General features: G+C 37.2%; 3 protein-coding genes across 7 annotated transcripts in view; 1 reads left to right on the top strand and 2 right to left on the bottom strand.

Moving 5' to 3' along the window:
• The window catches only part of Sulf1 (Extracellular sulfatase Sulf1), a 78,579-nt gene extending 70,424 nt beyond the window's left edge, over nucleotides 1-8,155 (bottom strand). For all 3 annotated transcript variants that reach the window (XM_069111815.1, XM_069111816.1, XM_069111817.1), the window contains exon 1: nucleotides 7,830-8,155. The gene's annotated coding sequence lies outside the window, so the exon portion shown is untranslated. The remainder of the gene's footprint in view (nucleotides 1-7,829) is intronic.
• A 5,971-nt stretch (nucleotides 8,156-14,126) lies between these two features.
• On the bottom strand, nucleotides 14,127-16,767 carry Uxs (UDP-xylose synthase). Its single transcript, XM_069112121.1, has 5 exons — nucleotides 16,626-16,767; nucleotides 15,936-16,523; nucleotides 15,742-15,855; nucleotides 15,338-15,658; nucleotides 14,127-15,249 (listed from the first exon to the last, which is right to left on the bottom strand). The coding sequence occupies exons 1-5, from the start codon at nucleotides 16,684-16,686 to the stop codon at nucleotides 14,981-14,983; spliced, it is 1,353 nt and encodes a 450-aa protein (XP_068968222.1). The 5' UTR covers nucleotides 16,687-16,767; the 3' UTR covers nucleotides 14,127-14,980.
• Nucleotides 16,768-16,901: 134 nt separating this feature from the next.
• On the top strand, nucleotides 16,902-24,862 carry LOC138179388 (tripeptidyl-peptidase 2). 3 transcript variants are annotated; one of them, XM_069112117.1, is made up of 20 exons: nucleotides 16,902-17,030; nucleotides 17,112-17,309; nucleotides 17,881-18,009; nucleotides 18,089-18,256; nucleotides 18,722-18,882; nucleotides 18,975-19,138; nucleotides 19,212-19,544; nucleotides 19,631-19,900; nucleotides 19,984-20,295; nucleotides 20,375-20,531; nucleotides 20,605-20,792; nucleotides 20,873-21,027; nucleotides 21,130-21,347; nucleotides 21,431-21,665; nucleotides 21,724-21,974; nucleotides 22,335-22,346; nucleotides 22,819-23,069; nucleotides 23,568-24,025; nucleotides 24,122-24,337; nucleotides 24,406-24,862. In XM_069112117.1, the coding sequence occupies exons 2-19, from the start codon at nucleotides 17,148-17,150 to the stop codon at nucleotides 24,329-24,331; spliced, it is 3,834 nt and encodes a 1,277-aa protein (XP_068968218.1). In that variant the 5' UTR covers nucleotides 16,902-17,030; nucleotides 17,112-17,147; the 3' UTR covers nucleotides 24,332-24,337; nucleotides 24,406-24,862. The 3 variants fall into 3 exon arrangements, 2 of the variants coding, with proteins under 2 accessions (XP_068968218.1, XP_068968219.1); XM_069112118.1 differs by lacking the exons at nucleotides 16,902-17,030; nucleotides 22,335-22,346 and having other exon boundaries at nucleotides 17,063-17,309; XR_011173025.1 differs by lacking the exons at nucleotides 16,902-17,030; nucleotides 24,122-24,337; nucleotides 24,406-24,862 and having other exon boundaries at nucleotides 17,059-17,309; nucleotides 22,819-23,193; nucleotides 23,568-23,708.
• The last annotated feature ends 28 nt before the right edge of the window (nucleotides 24,863-24,890 follow it).

Genomic DNA, 24,890 nt, shown 5'->3' with positions numbered 1-24,890 from the left:
CGCTTCTTACGTTAACTTCTATGAACAATAATTTCCTAGATCGCAAAACGAACTAGAAGAGAGCCACGAATATCCAAGTGGTTCTGATCCGGCTTTCCAATCGTCCAAGACGATAAAGACGTCCGCCATTGATGTGGTTCGTTACGACAATATAACGATCCCGGGGCGATACGATGCAATCAGCCTGAAGAACCCTCTTCGGTCCGCTAAAGCGCAGTGGCTGAAGATGAGCAAACACGGGGCTGACGATCGGTTTACCCGACGACTTGGCCAAAGATCAAGATACCTGGCCGCCTATAAATAGATCCATCGGCTCAATAATGAGCCGGGAGCGGTCGGTTTATCGATATTGATCGCGCAATATCGTGCCGCTCAAAATATCTGGCCGTGTAATAGAATCGATAAGAACGAACGTACGAAGAAATAACGTCGGAGGATTGAACCAGAGGCGACGCTCGATCCGCTCTCCCAACGAAAGATCCACCGACTCTCTCGAATCGATTAGCCTCCAGCTTAAAAATAATATTTTCTTTTTTATTCACAGGAAATGACTGGAATTAAACGAGTTGCCGTCCGGGTTGCTTCTTGAGCCATTTCCTATCGACTAGTATCGAGAAGCATCGTTAACGATAAACGTGCTCCGCGATATTCATCGTTGAAAGAAAAACGTCGAGGTGACTTAGATAAGGAAATGGATGTTGCAAAACAAAGTGTAAAAGCACGATTAAACAATATGTAAAACGAGGTGTAGAAAGATAAAAGATAATGGAAAGCGGCCAAGTTTAATTTAATTTAGAAAATATGAAGGTGGTTGAAAGTGGATTGAAATGGCGCCACGCAGACTACGACGGAAGTTGTTCGATTGTTTGGAAGCAGATTTTTGGACGGTAATCTGGACAATATATTTCATGATTCACAGACATTTTGTCGGGCACAATTGACAAGTTGCCAGAAAGAAAATGACAAAACGTTGTTCCTCCGCGTCGTTGCGTTTAGATCCAAAGTCCATCCGCGGTACATGTGACGGGGCTTTCTTTCGTCGAGAGGGAAAAGTGTGGACTGCAACGTATGAAAAGTCGGAGCTGGAGAGTGCGTGCTTTAGCATGGCTGAGTGCGTGCGTTTGCACGTACGTACAAGTGCCTATTTTTACCGCTACTTAGTGTGTCGTGAGGGTGAAGTTTAGAGAAGGTTAAGAGAGACTATTTCGCGTTACAAAACTTTCTTTCTGTCTCCAGGGAATTACCTTCTACGATAAATCCGAGCGAAACAAACATCTTCGACGATGAATTTTCGAATGGAGAATGTTAAATAGCTATTAAATATGTTAAATAGTCGTTATTATTAGTAACGAATTTTTTCTATCTAGGAATCACAGACTGACTGTGAAAATATTTGCCTAAGTCCTGTTCGAAGGTCCTGTTGTGATGATTCACGAGACAAGATCCACAAACTCAGTTTTTCATTCATTTCATTTGCATCTCGTTCTCTCCTTCTCTCAACCACGTCACTTTCCTAAGAAATTCTAAAATTTGCTCGAGGAATTTTTAGTATTTTTGCAATATTCAATTATTAGATTGTTATTTATGCAAATTGCAAAGAAATGGAACCTCTATACAGATCTGTCTTACCTTCTAAATACTACAACACGTGTATAACGAGTATAACGAGTGTAACAAGTATAACGAGTTTGCTTTGCATATTTTGTATATGTTTACATAATATATGCATTCTGCACATTTTTACACATCTAAACATCTGCAATTCATCAACTGTTAATAAATTGTTTATATTATATTTCATTAACTAGCTATGTAACAGCATCGAGATTTCAAGATTACCTGTTTCCCCTCGCGAGCATAAAAATTATGAGAATTTTCTACTCGACGAATATTAATAGCAAAAGTTCCTAACTACACAGAATTACCGGCCCCCATACGTACAACGCTGTGACATAAAAACCTCTATAAACTCATCTGTGATCGATCACGTACGCCACACACACGTACACTATACACGCAAGCTATTAACTTTTACGCATACTATTCAATACCTGCTCGATGCCTACTGACTATCGTCGTGGAAGTAGCGATCGTTCTATCTTAAATGAGGGTATAAACTTGCCTGTGCCTTGTCGTTAGTGTAGCCCGAGAAACTTATTCGCCGATAAACGCCGAACATGCGTACGATATCTGGATCCTTAACAATCGTTCCGTAAATAAATGGCGTTTAACCTCAGCGGCCTTTCGCCGCGTCACACCGCACCGTATTAATAGGAAGTTCACGTAAATCCAATTTAGAAACCATGAAACGTTTAAGTAATCTTTCACGGTGCATCGAGACGCGGGACTCGATTCTGCTTCTCGTTGGATTAAAGGTATCCGATTCACGGTGTACTTCGATTAAATTTACGATATTCAACGTATACACTAACTGCACGTTAGCGAAGAAACGTCGTTGATAATTTATCGCGACCAGTTTATAGGTTTCTGTAAAGATAATCTTGCTCGGTATTTTGTGAAAAATTATCGTTATAAGGATTAATGGATAACTGGTACGAATGTACATTATACGAGAACGTTCCATAATGTATACCGTGTTTCTTTTCTTCTCGAGTGGATATTGTTGTTCGGATAACAATACCAAACGAATCTTAAAATATACGATTGTTACGATGATACGAAATTGCCAGGGAGTTATCATTTGGAGTACAATCGATCGCTTATTCTACTTTTTTGTTTCGTGGACTACTAGGCAAATGATGGAAAGTCATCCTGGGAGCTTAAGATGCTATTCGAAGAAAACAACTTGATATTTCTGGCATCGGAAACTGAAGACTCGAAGCAGAAGAAATCGCGAAACTTTTATCGCCAACCAGACAAGATCAATATTATCGAAGGCAGAAGCAACTCACTCTGGCCACGTCCACGAAATTCCACGATAAGTTTTTCACCACCCCATAACTTTTAGCTGGTAGCAACTTCTGTTTGGTAATGTTACTCCTTTTTCGGAGATCCGCCGCAATCGCCTTCGATGAGTTACACGAGGGAAAAATTATAGAATTCGGAGAAATTGTAAAATGTTTCAATTACTGAGCTTTCGAAAATTTAAATGTATAGTGCCATGTTTCCTAATATTTGCTGCTACTAGTTTATATACGTAGTCATTTTACACGCGGTAAAAAATAATTTAAAATATATATAAAAAAAGCGAGTGGATTTTCAAAATTATTTTTCTATAAGCTTGCGTAACTTTGTGCCATAAATTTTCAATTTTGCCTTATTACGCGATGAATTTTCTCGCGTGATTAATCGAACGATGCGGAATTAAACACATGCAAAATATTGCGCGTTACGATCGAATGCTTACTTAGCTGAAAAAAAAACAACAGGTAATGAACGAAGCAGCGAAGTGGCTGCTCTTTTTTTCGACCGGGTCGATTCCGCGTTGCACGCTTATTTCAAATACACTTTTATTTTTATTTCACACATTCATCGCGAATCCAACATTTGATTAGGTAGAATTTCACCGCGCGCCGATCGTTTCCGATGATTGCTTTTTGCTTCATTTACTTTCGAAACCGTTCCTTTCGAGTTTCCTCGCCATCGTTCGATTATTAATTCGATCCGATGATTCTTTTACGATATTCACGCGATCTTTTTTCACAGAATCTTTAACGAACATTCCATCGATAAACTCGTTGGACGGTAAACAAAAGTTCTGGAAAAAGTAGCCACCCACGCGCGTTCTCTTTTCAGCGACGCGTCAAAATAAACAATCTACAAGGCGATCGTTTACTGTCTTGCAACATAAAATGCGTCATATATGCAGAACAATTTATAATTATACAGTCTTCGAACAAGCAAAATTGCATTTCGAAATACCTTTATAATAAATATGTCGGTTTAGCAGGTAAATAAGAATAAAATTCTTCCTAAAAGATGAGAAAATTTACATAAGTTTTAAACCCGTCTATTGTACCTTCCCTAGCATTTCTCGGTTCTCGATATATTATGTCGAGATATTCGAAATACCTCGAGGTTTTTACCTGTTAAAATTATTATATAAGCAATTACGAAATAACGACTACGTGTTTCAAACCGAAAGATGGCACAAAGCGAATGATAAAATTTCAGTTTCCTTCAGTTTCGAAATGATAAATAGGATATTTTAACCAAGAAGGGTGGTATTATCCTCGGCACAGACACACCGCTAAACTTCTTCGTTTCTGAATTACATATTCCGAATCTTCTTTGAAAACGTTCCATCCTTACCAACACCGTCGCACGCAGCAATTAATCAATCGTATTCGAATAGAAACGCAACACTTAACTATTTTCATCACGAACCGCTAACCAGCAATTAATCAACTGGCATTTCGAATAGAAATACGACGCTTAATCATTTCCAGCAGCGTAACTCCGCTGAAACTAGCATCAACGGAGTTCGCAAACTATCTCAGCCAATAACCCAGAACGATATTCTACCATTTTATGTAGGTTCGCGAGGGAGAGACTGACTGGCTTCCTACCTGAATCCCCAGTTACCTGACGCCCTCGTTTCAACCACCGCCAACAAATCACATCGATAACGAACGTCCATCTTCGCCCACATCGTGCTGCCCTCGTTTCGCGTTAATGTCACTCCACGTTCGTACGAATCGAGCCAAGCTCTGGATATATTCGCGATTCGTTCTGAGCGAGCGAGAACACGCTCGATTGCCTCGTTCGCCAGTGGATTTCGAATTTACTGGCATTTCGCGCGAAGAAACTTTATGCCGAACGCGACCGAACATTGAACGCCACGTTCGTTTCCACTTCAATTAGAACATCCTTCGTTTCCCCTTTTACGAGCCTTATATAGGGAAATCTTAAAAAGACGCACCGCTTGATCACCGAAATTTATAGAATTAGAGAAATTTTTCGTCCATTGGCTATTTATCTCTTTCAAAGTTTTATCTCTTATAATTAGGCGCGAAAGTAATTTTGAAGCAACGAAGAAGTTTCGACGTCCGATAATATCCAAAGAATGGAGATCAGGAGGATAAATTTCTAAAAAATACAAAATTGATAAAAATATATAGATACGTCTACGCTGCGATTAAAGAAACGAAAAGGAATTCCGTAAAACTTTTAGTCGATGCACCATATGTCCATTTCAAGGAATAGAAGAGGAATTTGGAGAAATTTCTATTCAATGGATGGATGGTTCGTTTTAATCTCTCAATGGGGAAACTTTCCTTCTTTTGCTATAGGAGGTCCTTTCGAGGTCTACAAATTTCCGTGAAACTCCTTTGAGCCATGCTTCAAGGATGTCTCTTTGAGACCCGTTCTTAGAGTCAAGTCCGTTGTGCATAGGACACTAATTCGATGTACGAGTATGGTAATAGAGTACTAATTAGAGTGCTTAGAGAACAGCAATAATGAAAAGATCACTTTTAGGGAGTTCTAAGTGTATCCTACTTAGGAAAGCTTCTCTGATAGTCGGGTCTGAGTCACGTCACAGAGGATGCTGTCCCATATCGGGAACTAATTTAGCATAAAACACATGTCAGAGGTGAAACAATTACACCGTTGGATGGGTCGGGTTACTGCAACGCTCGCAAACTACGATACCAGGGATAAAACGAAAGAAGAAAAGAGAAGCGCGATCTAGATGGGCCGCTCCTTTTACGAGCGAACGTACAATGAGTCGTTAGTCATCTCATCGAACTTGCGAACTCTAGAACGCAGGTGTCTATGTTCGTGGATCGGTTCTACGCTACACCAATTCCTACACGATCGACCTTTAGCGTTTGTCGCCGCTTTCGCCACACGCACCGTCAAGCGGTCATTCAATGAAAGTCGATGATCGACGAGGAATTGCTGATTATAGATCGATCGGTGTACGCGATAAAAATGTTTAATGTAAACTGACAGGTGCCGAGGAAAATTTCTTTACGGTTTCAGTGAATGTTATAAAGTCGTTGGCCGTCGGAGTAACTTGTCATAGTCAGAGAGAAATGCGTCAACCTTTTTGTTTGAGAAATAGTTGCTCAGGTGTTCAAAGTTTATTTCTCGGAGTTTTCATATTTAGATTGGATTATTCAAAGCATCAAGAGTGTTTTGGAATATATTTCCTACGCTACTAGTCTTTCAGCCCACGTTCATTTAACATCGCTGATTCAAAGCGATCGGATTTCCATGCAGTTACACGGTAACGTTGTTGTATCGTCTAACGAGCGGTATAGAGATTTTTAATGTACACACGACAAAGCTTTGATAGAGTAATTGCCTCTAACCATTGCCACTTTCGTCCGCGGAACATCCCATCCATTATGTTCTCGAATAATTTTATTATATCGTCGAACGTATAATGGCACGCTCTTCCATTGAATCACCAACTCGAAATACCAGACGTAACGAGATTATCGTATCAAAATCGAATTCGGGTAGTTTCTACAATTTCGATTCCGTTTCGCTACAGCACATTCCAAACTGAAGTATTTCAACGCATTCAGACTGTTCGAACAAAGATTCTCCACGAAGAAACCAACGTTCCATCGAAAAATTATTCCGGAGCGCGTCGAATTCCTTTGGTCGGCGCGAAATAAAACGCGCCTCCCGTAAAATATTCGAAACTCGGTCCTCCAGAGACCTACAACTAACTTATATTCGCTCCAGACTGCATATCGACCCTCGGAACACGTGCATTTGACGTTTTTTTTTTTTGTTTTTTGTTTTTTTATTTGCAATTCCACGAAGTGACCAAGAGATTGGAACTAAAACAGGCCTGTATCGCCCGATTCTACCGCAGGGGACCACTGTTTCCGGTGGAAGAGCCGCGAATTCGTCGGCCGGAAACTTCAGTAGCGGAACAATGCGCGCCATAGTTTCGAAACTGTTCGCGTGAACCGCGTAAACCGGAGGCGATTTACGTAATACCAAAGATTATTAAACAGAAGAATCGATGATAGTCGGTTTGTTTGAGTATCTGTTGGAAGGTATTTTTTTCTTTGGAACACCGTCGATGACGCTTCAAGATAAAATACAAAGTCGTAATTCAAGCTAATTCTATCGGCGTCGAATAGAATGAATTGCAAATTACTGTGTGTATTTTTCTACTTGATTTAGAGGGAACGGTGTGTAATATCGATATTTGATGAATTGAGTAATAAACTGCTTCGTAATGTATCATTGCACGATCAATCGATATAAATCAACGATACATCGAATAAATCAAAATATTAGAATTTTATAAAAATTATATCAAATATGTAAATCAATAATACAAGTGCATCGAGATTCCTTATATCTATATGAAAACGTTTCTTCTTTAAGTTTCAACGATCTTAAGTTCAGCAATTTATCAATCTCAACAGATTTCAATAATCCTAGATTTAAAAATCACAAAATTTCCACTAAAATTTTCGAAATCCAAAATTTAAAAAATCCAAGACCAATTTTCACCAAATTCCAACAATCTATATGAAAACGTTTCTTCTTTAAGTTTCAACGATCTTAAGTTCAGCAATTTATCAATCTCAACAGATTTCAATAATCCTAGATTTAAAAATCACAAAATTTCCACTAAAATTTTCGAAATCCTAAATTTTAAAAATCCAAGACCAATTTTCACCAAATTCCAACAATCCTATAATAAATCCTACAATTTCACCAAATTGCAATAATCCTATAATAAATCCTACAATTTCGCCAAATTGCAACAATCCCAAGTACGTGATTAACTTATCAACTTATCACCCTAACACATCCTATAAATTTACCTACTGATTTCAAATTTCAATCGTTCACAAAGGAAAGTAGAAAAGGAATTAAGTTTTGCTACTCACTGGCGTCTTAATGAAACAGAATCCTCTTCGGTTCCTCTTCGTTCGTAGAAGCGTTCCTGGATCCCGGGGCGACGTGCACGTCGCGTGGTTTGCCGCGGATGGAGAGTTCCGATCAGGAGCCGGTTTCGAGACGTATCGGCTGACGAGACAAGACTGAGACGAAGGAGAGGAAGGAGAGAGAGAGAGAGGAAGAAGCGCACGTGGCGGGAAGGCAAAGAGCGCGACCACAAAAACGGCAGGCTACGACACGACCTCGGCGACGGTCGCAACGAGACTGAACTTCCAGCCAGGCCGCCGCTCCAGTCTGGAAACAGCTGCTCCGCTAGCCAGCGCCAGAAAACTACTCCGTCGCCTGGCGGACCGGCAAGCCGCGCCAAGTGTATCTTCCACGAGTGCCGATCGGTCCGTGGAAGGGGCACGGCGTAGAAAAATCACGTTTCACCCTATTGGTACCGCCTGATCCGCCTGTTGTTTTCCTACTGTAGTTGATCGAGTTTGCAGGATCGAGAGAGGTCGTCTCCATAGTGGGGTGTTAAGTAGTAGTCAATTAGAACTCTGCTCTTGGAGCTTTCCAATGAATTTCTTTGAATTTTTATTCGAAGGTTCACTGTGGGTTTCTTTATAATTAAATATTGGTAAAGAGCGGCTTCTGGTTTCATTCGTAACTTGATGGATGAAGGCAGAATGATTATTGGGTTGATGGTGTGTTTGTTGAATCTTGGATCGTCATTTATTGGTTCAGCTCCAAAATCGTCTGAATATTCTGTCTATACTTCCTATACCATCTATACTTTCTCTTTTATTAAGTATATTTCAATTTCCCTCACGTACCGCAGGTTTGGAATTATGGATGGTTAAAGGAATTGTTCAGCGTTCGTTCCGTCCCTCGATACATGTTACTGCACATAAAGCACGTACGTAGAAAATATGTTCCCATTTCTTTTGCTTATTTCAGAACGTAGATTCATCTCCAGTGGTATCGACATGCATTTATGAACCACCTTATATATAGCTTGAATTAAATCGATTCTCCGATCCAATCATGTGTTCGATAACGCACAACTAATTAACCAATTCATTTCATTCAAACGCGCGTATAATCCCAACAGCTTGGACCGAAGATTCGTGGAAAAAGAGCGAGAAGAATATCTGCTGGTGGCAGGATAACGTATCGCGGGTGTAGCAGGCAATGCGCCTCCATGGTATCGGGGCCATTACCTGAAAAAGCGAATACTCCCCTTCACTGACAGCTGCTCTCACGTGTAAATATTTACATTTCGTATGAGGCCCGGGGTCGTTCACACAAGGCCTGCAACTTGCAGCCCAACGTTGCGCAGTGCGCCTGAATGCAACGAATGGGAATGCAAATTTAGAACGAAGAACCACCTACTTCTCCCCCGAAGCGTTCCTCGATCACCTCGTAAAATATCTACGGTGAAAAAAAAAAAAAATATACGACGGCTGTAAAATGCTACGTCAAAACTATGTCATTCTTCCGTGTCACCAATAAACGAATCGTCAGGATCGTAAAGATCCAACATACGAAACATGACTGGAAAAACGATCGAAAGCCAGACTCGCAAACGATTCGATAAATTTTCCACATATATGCGCGTTCGCGTTCGAGGGAGCGAACGATGTAACCGTACCAGCCTTTTATACCAGAATGCTAGTGTACCTTTACCGCGTTTACCCTGTCATTTACCTTACCAGTCGTTGCAAACCAGCACCTGTGCCGTAACGCGTTAGTCCCAGGTTATTACGAATAGCGTATCGCCGCCTAAATTCCACCTGTCACGACTATCACGTTTATTGGCCCAAATTCGAGAGGAAAGTTTCGTTCCAGATTGTCTAACGACCGAGGATGATGGCGTAGTTGGAATCGAACGATCCCAAACCCTAGCTGATAACGGGAAATTCGGAGAATCCTGCATAGTGCGTGTCACCCTAAAGCTTATCAGTGCTTTTAACCAGGATTTAGACCCGTGTGTTCTAGACTCGCTTATGGCGTGCGCGCCGACAACAGACCATGGCAAATATTAACCTAGGCGCTATCTTCGATACGGGTACGCTTCCTGTCTTTCGTTAATGTCTTTCATCCCTAGCTGAACATGTTTCCTTCTTTTTTTTCAATCTCCTTCGATAGGATTTTATGGTCTAGAATAGTTTTTAGAATTATGTTACGCTCTTCGTTGCTATTAAAACAGGGATCATTCTTTTCCAGAAAATGCATAATTTTCACGTTAGAAACATCGTAATCTCGTTGCTCGCAGATTGTCTCTTTAAAAATGCACGAAGACAAAATCCCCATCATTTGCGTCTGTCTAAGAGTCGAGCAATTAAGGCTAAACAGTCGTTTTAACGAATACGTCAGAGCTATCAAATATGCACACAGATTCTTATGAGTGTACTCGCACAGATAGTTAAATATTTCATTCAGAACAGTCACATGTATATCAGGATACTCATACTGTAACCACAACTTGAATCTTAAATAATTAAGACGACGCAACGTATGCGTCAGTAGCTGCAACGCGTTAACCTCGAGTAATTATAGCTCAACGTCGACTGTAATCAAAACTTAGGAAGTGCTTAAGCTCCTCCAGAGTCCGGCACCCTTAAACACTCGACGTTGCTGAAATCATTCTCCTCTTTTTGCCACTCGTCTTGGACCTTCCTTCAACAGTCTATCCGCGTGTCGTCTCGCGAGAAACAAATCATAGCTCTCGTCGGCCATCGAAAAGGCAGAGGCCACTTGTTCAGACCGGCCAGCCGTCGTTCTCAAGTATTCAGCCAGCCGAACACACTGGGCATCGTACTCGCTTTGACCGAGTCGCATGCATAACTAAGTCTTCGTCGATCGGCTATTTATTTAGACTCGAGGCTCGAAACTCGATGGCGCCAGAATATTTGCGATATTGCGGAGACTGGTTCGAGTGGGCGGTCCAGGTGAAATGTTTATGCGTTTTCGTAGAAGCTGCACGCTCAGGCCTCTTCCTCTTCAGGTGGGGAAACCGACGAAATATACCGTGAAAGGGCAAACTTATACGCGAGACCGAACGTTAACGTTTCTGCAGTCGATTGCGATTTTGAGAACAGTTTTGCTGCTTGAAAGTGGAAACCGTGATAAATTTGATTTATAAATGCTTCGATGTACAAACGCTGGAACGCAAAGTAAAGAGAAGTACCTAAACTTCGAGTTGCTGTGTATTCGATTGCAATCCAGAGTGTCACTCGAAAATAATCAAACCGAACATAGAAATTTCGGGAAATTGGTGGACGTTCTGATGTACAAAGGATGCACGTTGAACTATAAATTTTGGCCTGAGTCTCCTATATTAAATTACACTTTAGCTTCGCTAGTTAGAATACACGATCGAAGCAGCACAGTTCCCCTCGCATTCACTGCGACAACCCATTATTATCGGACGAGTAAAAGTTTCCAAGGGGAACCTACAGAGATGGAAATATCTGAATAACTGATACCAAGAAGTTTCATTCTCATCGAAAAGGAATAATACTTATCACTTTAGTATGTAATTCCATCACGATTGTTATGATTGTATGTGCACGTTTCGTGCAGCGTGAGCGCAAACAGTCAGCGATCTTCTTCTGGTAAGTTCACGAGTTTGGTCAAAAACGAGCAACTAAGCGACTCGTTCCGACCTGCCACATAATTATTCTGTTCTATTGGAGTCACAACGACCTGACAGGCAGCTGCTCACGCGACCGCTTTCGTCTAACGCGTCTATTCCTTTTCGATTCCCCGGAGGCATAATTAAAGTCTCGTAGATCATGCGTAAACGTGTCCCTATGGTACGTAATAATGATGCTTAGGACACGTTTGTTATTGGATAATTACACGAGCCGCTTGAAAACTACTTGATCGCTTTGATCCTGATGAACGTTTGAAAACATCAATGTGTTAACAGGATATTTCAATGGATTTATTAAGATTATAGACGCATCATAATTATGTCATCAATGCGTATTTTGATGGACGATATCCCGGTATATATGTAATGAGATCTGTCAAGAGCCTGAAGAGATCAATTCAAGATTCAAGAAAAATTGCTAATTGATGGGAATGTCAAGGTGGTTTCAAGATCAACTAGTGTAATATTTCAATCACGATACACACTATAATATACACTATAATATACACTATAATGGAATCGTTCTCTATGATTCCAAGAGGAAGAATCTTTAGAATGTAAAGAATGTATCACTCCAAGTTGCTACGTGCAATGATTCTCATGAATAAAATTGTACATTCGCAGGATTCTCATTGTTAATTTTTCTATTCAGAACTCCATGAAACAGCACCTACATATTACAACGAGTATTTCATAGCCGAGTTCCCAGAAGTTTATTGGAAAACCCAATGTCCCGGTGTCGTTCGTCGAGACATTCTCACCCGGGGAAACTCTTGCTTTTATCATTAACCACGAGGATGCAAGAATGTTGGCTGATAGTACGTTAAAAGGTAGTACACGAGATAAGGACGGGGTAGGTTAGACAGGGGAATGTGTGTCGAGTAGTCTGCTACACTTTCGAATCCGTAACAGAGCTGCAGCTCGAGGAGCTTGCTGTGTGCGTCATACATAATGCAGGGACAAAGTAGAGATGAACGGCTGCCGAGTAACGTGCATGTTAAATCCGCAATGCAAATTTCACGTGAAAACTTCCGATCGGTCGTCCCATCGCATCGCGACGAATTCCTGTTTTTCATCAATAATTTACCCTCGCTTTCCTCTCTTTCTTCCCTACCTGACCAGAGAGCGTGCGAACTTCCATCGGGGGTATCTGGCATGTTCATCTCAACGTTCGTTTCACTTTCTTTCCATAAGAATAGAATACATTTGCAGGAGACGAGAATGAACTGTCGAGATCTGCAATGAATACGTTCAGTCAGAAACTCGCGATTCAGCGTCGAGTGGTTTGGGTTTTCGTTTTTAATCCTATCTGGCAGTACCCTTGTACGTTATTTGTTCTCTTCTTCTTTTTCTTTCGTTTCTTTATATTATATTTATATTAGTTATATTTTATATTAGTTATCCTGCTTTTTGTATAGTGTAAAGCCACTTTATAAAGTGAGTCGTGTTGTATTGGTTAATCGAATCGAGCCATTCATCTTCACCCCAATCGAAACATCCCCTTCATCCTACTCGATCGAAGCTAAAAAGTACTAGGCTGCTCACGTGCTAATCCCACGTTAGACGAGTGCTGCCCGTCTCATTTACCGATAGATAGATCGAATTACTAGCGGACCACCGGCGGATAGACAGCAAGAGTTACTTTACACTGAATTAGGTCACCTGTTCCTTCGGGCTCCGCAGACAGGAAGTCGTTGAAGTTCGTCGATTACACGGTGGTACATCCCCTTTGCCTCATTAACGTGTACTATTTATTCGTTGTGACGCATTTTTTGATGGACTGGTCGTTTCAATCGAAAAGAAGACGAGGGAAAAAGAAACGTTGACGCTGCTGGCAATCTGTTCCAAGTACTCATCATCGTAGCCATCATCTGGCTATTTATACAAAGCTGACGCCCGCGTGAAATTAAACTGTGCGGCTTGATTAAAACGAAGCGTAACCGTCGCGCGAAAGTATAGGAAGAGGAGGAGAAGGAGGAGGCCTCTATCCGCCTTATTTCCTCCGTGGCCGGAGTCGTTAGCGGCCTGTCTCCTCAACGATTAGGTCATCTTCACCCTTGCGGCGTTTTCATCCGCGACGACAAAGCCACGGCATATCCCGGATGCGATGATTATCGTTAAGAATTACCGAGTCTTACCAGCCCCTTGCTCTTGCCAATCTGTTCGTTCCTCTCTTTTCTTCTTTCAATCGTTGGCTGGCCATTCCTCTCTTTCCTGTCTTCGAGACAGGACGACCACGTGCGCCCTGTCAGGGCCCACGCGACACCCATTACGAGCAATCGGCCCTTCAAATGCACTATAAATGACGCGGGCGATTCTTCAATCTCGCCGTGGAATGCGTTTTCAGCAAGTGGTCACGCTTATCGGAATTATAATATTATCTAGTTGGAGCGCAACCGGACAAGAAGAATCACCCGACTCGTTATGCAACAATGTGTATACCCGCGACGCGATCGTTGAAAATTCTTCTTACAAAATGAGATGGACGTAGATTATGGTCGCACGAAGTGATCATGATCGTTTGATACATAGTTAGACGCATGTTATGAAGCAAGCATTAATTTTATATTTCCTTCTACACCGTGGGATCGTTACTCGTGTATGAATTAAACACGTGAGTCGTCCAGACGAAACAAGGATGTCTTTACAAAAAGTGTTTTACTCGCTTAAACTCGTGTACAATACATTATTTCGTACAGTATAAAATTACTTTCCTGTTTACATACTCACGAAATATTACAGTACAATATTACAGTACATTTACACCGTGTATGTATCACACGATACGACTACTAGTATATTACAAACGTTCAAGCGCTGTGGTTTAAAGAACATTCGAGAAACCTTATAAACACATTTTGAGTCTATGGTAAAAAGTTTTGTGACAGAAAAATTTGTTAAGTAATTACAAGTGCACATTGATTAATATCACTATTATACATCACGAAAATTTGATGATAGAGACATGTACAGCTGAAGGGAAATCGATTATATAGAAATATTAAGTAAATTTAGAGTACTATCATTTAAAATTGTCAATTTAGCCTAATATTTCACACAGGGAAAAAGGATATTGGTAATTTCCCCTAGCACCACCACCACACAAACAATCATTAGATAAAGAATTTCGAGAACTATACAATAAATTGATCGCTTCGTTCTATCACGAATAAAGTAGTATGCTTTTAAAGCATTCAGTATTTGAACTGAATACTATTGATTACTATTATATACGATTAATAAATAAAATTCTGTATGGAACATTGTAAATAGATAAATATCTTAACAGAGTTAAAATAAATACCGATTGCATAAAGACGAACGATTCTTTTCTTCCATTTTAAATTAAGAATACGTATTCGTTGATATTCTAAATTATAAAAAATTCAATTTGGACGGGGAATTTTTTGGCACGTAGTGGTCCATAGCATAATGGCACTTTCCAAAACCACTTTTTTAGAAGTGGAAAAATTAATCATATTGATATTTTGTTTTCTAAAGTTGCTCCACTATATCGTGATCGTTTTTGTAGGAAGATTGTTTTATACTAGTTTTCTGAGAGTGCTTCGTCCTCTGTAATTCTTTAGCGAAATACATTATCGTCTTTTTAAGTCCTTCGGCTAAAGGAACCTTCGGTTCCCAATTCAAATACTTCTTAGCTCTAGTAATATCGGGTCTCCTTCGTTGTGGATCATCTTCGACCGCGGCAAGTTCGACTATCTTACTATTAGTACCAACTAGATCCTTTATTATAAGGGCAAATTCTGTAATCAATTACAATTGACTCGCTGTAAATTTTCTATAAAATATTCGATCAATTTTTCTAAAAGTATTTGACAATACCATATTTACCTTCTATTGTATGTTCGACAGGATTTCCAATGTTTATTGGTTGAGTGTAATTAGACGCCATTAGAGCAACTAATCCATCGACTAAGTCGGATACATATTGAAAAGATCGCGTCTGTTTTCCGCTACCGTATATCGTAATCGAGTCATTCTGTAACGCTTGTAGAATAAAGTTCGAAACTACTCGACCATCATTCATGTGCATCCTTGGCCCAAATGTATTAAAAATTCGAGCAACACGCACGGAGATGCCTTCTTGTCTCATATATGCATAGCTTAATGTTTCTGCTACGCGTTTTCCTTCGTCGTAACAAGCTCTTGGACCTATGAAAATCATATATTTAATTTTTATTTTACTATCTTACATTTTATTAAACAAATACAGTTGCAATTATTTTCATATATACCTATAGGATTCACATGTCCCCAATAAGTTTCTGATTGAGGATGTTCATTAGGATCTCCATAAACTTCAGATGTGCTAGCAATTAAAACTCTTGCTCCTACCCTTTTTGCAAGACCTGATATAATTGGATAATTATGTTTACTGACTACTTAAGTAAGATTTTCGATGCTCTAAGTTGACACAGTGTTTACATACCTAAGATATTTATTGTACCTAATGTATTTGTTTTTATTGTTTTAACTGGATTAAGCATGTAATGTGGTGGACTAGCTGGGCTAGCAAGGTGATATATTTCATCAACTTCTAAATATAGAGGTCTAACAATGTCATGGTGAACAAGCTCAAAATTTTCATGGCCAACCCAATGTTCAACATTACGTTTCCTGCCAGTAAAAAAATTATCTACAACTATTACTTCATGGCCAGCAAGCATTAAACGGTCGACCAAATGTGATCCTACAAAGCCAGCTCCACCTGTCACCAATATCCTCTTTCGATTCTTATAGTTAAGAAATTTGACTGTTGGAAAGTCCTTTGATACTTTGTTCTCAATTTTAGCTTCAAGATGTTGCAGTTTGCCCTCTAATTCACGAATTCGTATTTTTGCTTCTTCAATATCTTTGATATCAGTGTAACGTACATTTTCTTCAGCCTCTTGAATTTTTTCATTGACATTTTCAATCTCATTTACATCTTCTAGACGAGATTTACGATCTCTTGGATGAAGTCGGGCGAAAGATTGTTCATCTTCTGGATTAACTAATGTTCTGTAAAATCCTAACACTGCAAGAAGATAAGTATATGACATTGATTTTATCATTCAAGGGCAAGTGCTCACAACTGTAAAGAAATATTAACTGCTTGCTAGAAAGCAACAACATTTACCTAATATTATACAAATCACGAAGAAGGCAACCTGTTTCATCTTTCGCGGAGTGACAACCATGCTTCAACATTGCACATGTCATGGAGATATTTACATTACTTCCCTATCAACTTGTCACAGACTAACGTCATGATAATATCTAGTAGGTAAGAAGATGTTCAATCGCCACAAATATGTCATTTTCAGGTTTCTATAATTAAAAGACATAACCTCTTACATCATCACCTTTTATCGCGAAATTTGCGATACTTGAAGCGCTATTTTATTTAATTATTGACGTAATGTTGGTGCTGCTCTCTGAACACCATAACGCAAACGTTTCACAAATTTTGTTTCTTATTGTCTGTTTGATCCATGTTTGATCTGATGTATCGTGGGCCGATAACTTAACCTCAACATTTTCTGTGAGTACTCACGCAGGCGCAGATGCTGTTTTTTGATTGATATATAAGGCTGTGGCAGTACAAAGGAAACATCTCAAGTAGTTTTTCTGGAGTTGCAGTGGCAGTGGCATTTGAAATATGGCAGAGGTCATTGATTGTAATTTTCCTGTTTGGGGTCTTTTACCTAAAAAAGAAACTGGTGTCACTCAATTTCTTGCAAAATATCCTGAATATGATGGAAGAGGAGTCATCATTGCAATTTTCGATTCAGGGATTGATCCTGGGGCTCCTGGTATGCAGGTAAGTGAAGCTTTTATATAGACACGCCTCGCGATTGTTCAAGTCCCTGCTTTTTCTTCCACTTTTCTTTCATTTTTAAATTTTGAACAAATATCATAATTTTATTTCTGGCAGTAATATATATTGTCAAAAGTCTTGGCTTGCTGAATTCCTTTTGTTTCTTATAAATTTCTTTGTGTTTTCTTTGTATACAAAGTGGAAGTCTTTGAATAATTTTATGTGAAATTAGTAATTTAAATTTATTCATCTTTTCCTTTATCTTTATTTTGTAATTACTTCAATCTCGAAGATTTTTGTTACATTGTAATATAATCATTGATTGCTATTTTGTGTCAATTTTGTTGTAAATTAACAATTAACGTGAACATTGTTTACCATGGGATTATAGGTGATTAAATACTAAAATGAAATACATTAGTCATTCCTCCTTGCTATTAAAATTTATAAATTTGAATCAGCCTTTCTTGTATGATATTTGTGAAATGATAATACAACAGAATTTTCTTGAACAAAGGAGTAAAATTAAATTTAAATAAAATGCTCTATTTTATAACAAATACATTTAATATAGGAAACTTCAGATGGGAAGCCAAAAATTATTGAAAGATATGACTGCAGTGGAGCAGGAGATGTGGATACCAGCAAAATTGTACAAGCACCTGATGGATATATAATAGGGATAACTGGTCGTAAATTAAAGGTACATGTCAAATAATGTCTGAAATTAATAGTGCTCACTAGATACACATAACAGTAAAAGAAAATTATTTTTCTCTCAGGTTCCATCCAACTGGAAAAATCCTTCTGGACAGTATCACATAGGAGTAAAAAATTTGTATTCACTATACCCAGGAAAATTAAGAGAAAGAGTATTATTAGAAAGAAAAAAACGATCATGGGACACATGTCAAAAATCTGCACTTGCAGAAGCATCTAGGCAATTACAAGTAAATAAATTAATAATTGCATTTTGATTGCATATGATACACACAGAAATAAGAAACTTTCATTTCAATTTTATTTATTTATTAAAATTTGATATCTTTAAATTGACTCTCAGATTAAAAGCATCAAATATTTAAGAACAAAAATGTAAATAGGCTTTTAGACCATGTGATCCAAAGATAGGGTTGTTGTGGATATGTTGAACCATGCAATCAAATGAGGCCAGTTTCACAATGTGTCACAGTGATCTGTATCTAATGCTATATTTATAATTGGCAGTTCGATCTATTGTAAAGGCATTGATTCGTTGCATAATATCATGTAACGTTCTTTTATATTTTTTAATAGTGTGCTTAGAAACAAGAAAATGATTTTAATTAAGATATAAGCAAATATTTTATGGATATGTAATTTTCCAATAAATAAGAAGCAACTTGATTTTTACGTTACTCAACTATTGTACATAGGAATTTGAAGCAAAGAATCCACAAGTAAACAGTTTAAAAGAAAGGCTAGAAAAAGAAGAACTTGAAGCTAGAGTTGAAATATTAAATAACCTGGAGAAAAAATACTCTGATGTAGGACCTACTTATGACTGTATTGTTTTTCATGATGGTGAAGTTTGGAGGTAAAGATATATGCAAGATATTTAAGGTTTCGATTAAAATATTTCCTTTATAAACATTGCTATTTGACTTAATTGTTTATATTCTGTTATAGAGCATGCATTGACACTTCTGAAGAAGGTAACTTAGAAGCTGGTGTCTTTCTAGGCGAATACACTTTAACAAGGGAATATGCACCCCTTATACCAGAAGATCAATTGAATATTAGTATTAATGTTCACGACGACGGAAATACGTTAGAAATCGCTGGTTTATGCTGTAGGTATTAATGAGATTCAATTCATTATTTTATTTCGTTTTCGTAGCTACAATTAATCTCGTTATATTGTAGCAAGTCACGGAACGCACGTAGCTTCAATTGCAGCAGCGTATTTTCCTGATAATCCTGAATCAAATGGTGTAGCTCCTGGTGCTCAAATTATTTCATTAGGTGTCGGAGATGGCCGCATCGGTACAATGGAAACAGGAACTGCAATAATACGTGCAATGATACATGTAATGAAACACAAAGAGAAAATACATGTAATTAATATGAGTTATGGAGAACATCCTCATTGGTCTAACACTGGGAGAATAGGAGAATTAATGAATGAGGTTATCGATAAATTTGGTGTAACATGGGTAGCATCTGCTGGTAATCGTGGACCAGCTTTGTGTACTATTGGTTAGTTGAAAGAACATTCGAAAATTTTAAATATATACTCGAAACATTAACATCTAGTACATCCCATCCATTTTAAAATCATATAGGAACACCGCCAGATATTAGTACTAACAGTGTGATTAGTGTTGGTGCCTATGTTTCTCCTGATATGATGGTAGCTGAATATTCTTTAAGAGAAAAAATGCCAGGCATGTCATACACGTGGTCATCTCGAGGTCCAATGATCGATGGTGGAGCCGGAATTACCGTATGTGCTCCAGGAGGAGCCATAACTAGTGTTCCCAATTTTACATTAAGAAAAAGTCAACTCATGAATGGCACAAGCATGGCTGCTCCTCATGTTACTGGAGCTATTGGTATATATCGACATTTCTAAAATATAAAGTTCATGTTACTATAATGAAAAGAAGTATATTTTAATATGGTACTTGTATTACAGCACTACTTATGTCAGGACTTCTTGCCAAAGGTTATCCTCTTTCTCCATATAGCATAAAAAGAGCGCTTGAAAATACAGCTCTATATATACAAAATCTAGACCCTTTTGCACAAGGGTCAGGGCTATTACAAGTCGAGCGTGCATTCGATAATCTTCTTACTTACAATAACGTACCTGAAAGGGATATAAGATTTACCATTAACTGTGGTCCAAATAACGCCAAAGGAATCCACATGAGAAGCGGTGTTATTGATCGATCAAAAGATTATGCTATTAACGTTGAACCTGTATTTCTTAATAGCGAAAATACTGGTATGATTTTACATATGTTATTGTAATACTATATGTCTTAGTTGGATGTGATTTATTATAATACTTGGATACTTTATAGACCCCGCAGTTAAAATTGCTTTCAATTTGAAATTAACTTTGGTATGTGATGCACCTTGGGTACATTTTCCAACGCATCTTGATTTAATGAATATGGTTCGTGCATTTGCTATTAAAATTGATGGATTTAATTTACCCGAAGGTGTTCATACAACTAGGTAAATACGTTCGGACTAACATATTTTTTTTATATTAATAATGTGTAATATCAGTACTAATTGTCATTTATAGTGTACGAGCGTATGATGTAACAGACGTTGCAAAAGGACCAGTGTTCCAAATACCAATAACTGTAGTGCAGCCACAAACACTGCCAAAAACTGCGGTTCTTCCAGACTTAGCATATACAAATGTCTTATTTAAACCGAATACAATTCGTCGACATTTTATTCTCGTTCCTGAAGATGCAACATGGGCGGGTATGCATTTTCAGCAATATTTATTTCATATGTACAATATTGAACACATAAAATGAATGTTTTAATATAATTCAATTCAGTGGTTAGATTGAAGAGCACAGAAAAAGATAAAACTGGAAGATTTGTGATTCATAGCGTTCAACTGAAACCACGTTTGTCCTGTAAAACTCTTGAAGTTAATAAGTTGTTCACTGTTACTTCTCAATCAGAAATTGTTCATCCATTTGCTGTTCAGGTATTATTAATTCTCTTTATACATTTTAACAAAACGTTTAGTATTATCAAACAAAAATTTAGGTGTAAGTATTATCGAATAAGAAACATATTTTATTCATAGGGAGGATTGATCTTAGAAGTGGTCATCGCGAAATATTGGGCAAACATAGGTGACATGTTAGTGGATTACTTCATTGAATTTCATGGTGTTCATATCATAAATGGGAATCTTACAATGCAATCTGGAGATGGAATAAATCGCTTAGAAGTGCGAAGTTCTCTTAGAAACGAAGAAGTAGTGCCCAGTATTTGCCTTAAATCATCCGTACAAATATTGAAGTACGTAAACTAACAGTGTTGCACACGATGTATATCAATGAAAATGAATTAATGTAGTTCTATTTTCTATCCTAATATTACAGACCCACTGACGCAAAGATCGCTCCTTTACGAGACCGAGATATTATTCCTCCTTCACGACAAATTTATGAATTGCAATTAACATATACGTTCCACTGTGCGAAGGCGACTGAAGTAACTCCAAATGCCGCGCTGCTTAGCGATTTATTATATGAAAGTGAATATGATAGTCAGATGTGGATGATTTATGATACTAATAAACAACTTATTTGTTGTGGAGATGCGTACCCATCCAAAGTAAGAACGAGTATATTAATATGAAACAATGAGGAAATAATGCTATTTTTTATTACAGTATGCTAATCAAAAATTAGAGAAAGGCGATTATACTTTGAAAATACATGTACGTCATGAAAAGAAAGATTTACTTGATAGATTAACGGAAATGCCGTTCCTTTTAAGTCACACGCTAAGTAATCCAATTAGTCTAGATGTATATGCCAGTCAGTCACAAGCCATCATTGGTGGCAAGAAAATGATAGCAGCTTCAGTCCCACCTGGCCACATTCTTCCTTTGTATATTGCTCCTTTATCGAATGAAAACAAGTAAGTATTTTATTTGAAGCATAATATTTTTTTTTAAATACTATATATGACAAGGATTATTATTTACTATGATGTTAAAGAAAATATATAATTATTTTAAAGTTTATTCACGCATAGCTTATATTCCTTCCTAAGATTATTTTACATTCATTTTGCATGTAGCAGTACATATATTATTTCTTTATGCAAATAAAAATTGGTGCATGAATGTAAGATGTAGTATATATGCAAGATGTGTACGTTCAAAAAATGTTAGATCAGATAATTTGTGAAAAATTGTTTTATATTTTTTTTTATTAATCAACTGTTTCTAAAGTATTACTAAGAAAATTTTCTTTTTTTTTTCGTTCCGCACTGCAGCGCTGAAAACAAGTAAGTCTATAGCATTCTTTCTGTAAACATTTTTAAACATTTACATGCTTCTAATTAAAAATAACATTAATTAAAGCAGATTTTTCTTTAATAGATATACTTCTATTTTATGCATTACTTCATTGCATCAACATTTTTATTTAGTTTCGTGAATTTACATGCTTTACTATTTAAAAATATTTTATTTCTTGCTTACATTTTAGATCTGAATATTTAGATCAATATGTGTATCTGTGCATATTAGAAGATTTTTTAATAAATTTTACATAGTGGTTTTGCTTTATATACACATAATATTTTAGATATAATGCTTTATGTATGCTTTTTTAAACATAAAAATGCTATACACTTCCTTTTTACCTTAATTTGTTACCTTCACGTTTGATTCCGTTTATAACATTTTGTTGTAGCGAGATTCTTAGGCAATATTAATCTGTTTGAAAGAAAACGAAATTTCTATTTCATTTTAAAGAGTTTCCAGAGGTGCTGCCTTAGGAAATGCTAGTTACTTACAGGGTACATTGACCTTCTGCAAAGATGATAATGGAAGGAAGGTGGATTTCCATACGTTTAAATATATTTTATCTGAACCAAACAAAAAATCTAGTAGCAGCAGTAGTAGCAGTAGTCCCTATCATTCATCAAACAAAGAAAAAACTACTAAGTGGGATGAATACAATGAAGCACTCAGGGATTTCAAATGCAGTTGGCTTACAAAGCTGGGTAATCAGATTTTTCACTCATCTAATATTGATTATATATAATTACATATTGTGTAAGGTTTAGCATCATATAAATATCTTGTTTTTCTTTCCGGTTTCAATTCAACAAATAGCGCCTTCTACGAGTAAGTTCATTAGAGTGCAATAAAACGTTACTCCAAAATTTGATTTGAAACCCTGTTCAGTTCCGTTTAGATGATTATCGAATTTTCTTATAGCCATTTGTTTTACTCCAATGCACGACTATGTAATATGCATAACAAATAATTTACTATAATTTATCTTTTCTTTTGTGATGTTCAAAAGAAATTATTAGTAATAATATATATATCACTTAACAACATAATTTCAACACAAACATAAACGTATATGTACATTAGAATAATTCATTTCAAACAAGTTTATACAAAACCTGTCCTATTGTTTTTAATGCAAGCATATGTCCACATTTTTATATTATTATTTGAAAATATAATTAATTTGGTATTATTACTAATAGAACCTGGAGAATATGCAAATCTACTCTATGGAGAATTAAAGAATCTCTTCTCTGACCATCTGCCTGTTCACACTGCCATGCTGATTTCTTTGGACTCACCTGAAGCTCGACGTCATGTACCACACGATGACATTTCAGAAGAATCTGTTTCTCTAGCAAATCAAATAATAACTGTCGCAGATGCAGTGATTACAAATATTGATCAAGATAAGCTCTTAGCCTATTATGGCTTAAAAAGCGATCAACGTGACGATGCAGCAAAAATTAGAACCACTATGGAGAAACAGAAACTTAGCTTGATAAAAGCATTAGTAAAGAAAGGATGTGCATTAGCGCGATTGTACGTACATAGTGCAAAAAAAGGAGAGGGAGATCGTCAGTCATATGAACATTTATTAGAGAGTGTAACACATCACTGGCAAGAAGTACAAAAATTCGCTGAACCAACTGACATTAAGGCAAGAAATTTTGAAATATGGTTACTGTTATTTAACAATTATTATTATTTATTTAAAGAAGCTATATGTAAAAACAGAATACTTCTTTACTTGCAGGTCATTACTCTCTCACTGTGGCATGCTCACATTAATAATCATTATGGTCGCTATTTGAAATTATTGTTGCGTTATTACGAAGACAACCCATTAAAAGAAGTTGATGAGAAATGTATAGAACTTGCAAATATCTTAGGATGGGAACATTTGTCACGTCACATTAAGACAAGTATACCGTCGCGTTATCCTCCTTCGTACAGATCGTTTTGATCAATGGTAATTGATACTCATTTAATTCTAAATTAGTTGTAAAGTATAATGAAGTGCACAGGTATCTTTTCTAGGTACGGAGGAATCAATTTGATATTCTGACAATGGAAACTAATCATGGCAAACAGTTTCCAATGCATCTCTATGCCAGAACTACTTCTGTTGAGTCATTCAAGTGTATTATACACTTATAAATATATACTTGTGTTCATACTCTTAAAAAAGTACGAAAAAATGATTTTAGAAAAATATATTAATTTTTAAACGTAAGAAATTAAACACAAGAAATTATATTACTAAAAGTACCGCTGTTTTAATAGTGCATTTTTATGGCGTTTATCGCATCAAAAGAGAAAGAAGCGCCAGAATATCATGGAAACTGTTATCAATTTAGAAATTAAAGTTTTTAAACAATAATGTGTTGTTTGAGAACATTCATTTCAATTAACATAATGTATATCATTTAAAATTATTTAGGTTTTTCCATTTTTACAATATATTAAATGTAAATAAATATATATATTATATATATACATATGTATACATACAGGTATTTTCT

Source organism: Bombus flavifrons, chromosome 4 (assembly GCF_040668555.2).
Source record: "Bombus flavifrons isolate JBK064 chromosome 4, iyBomFlav1_principal, whole genome shotgun sequence".
Lineage (NCBI taxonomy): Eukaryota > Metazoa > Arthropoda > Insecta > Hymenoptera > Apidae > Bombus > Bombus flavifrons.
The sequence above is the reverse complement of the archived record's forward strand: the minus strand, read 5'-3'. Positions and strand labels throughout refer to the sequence as shown.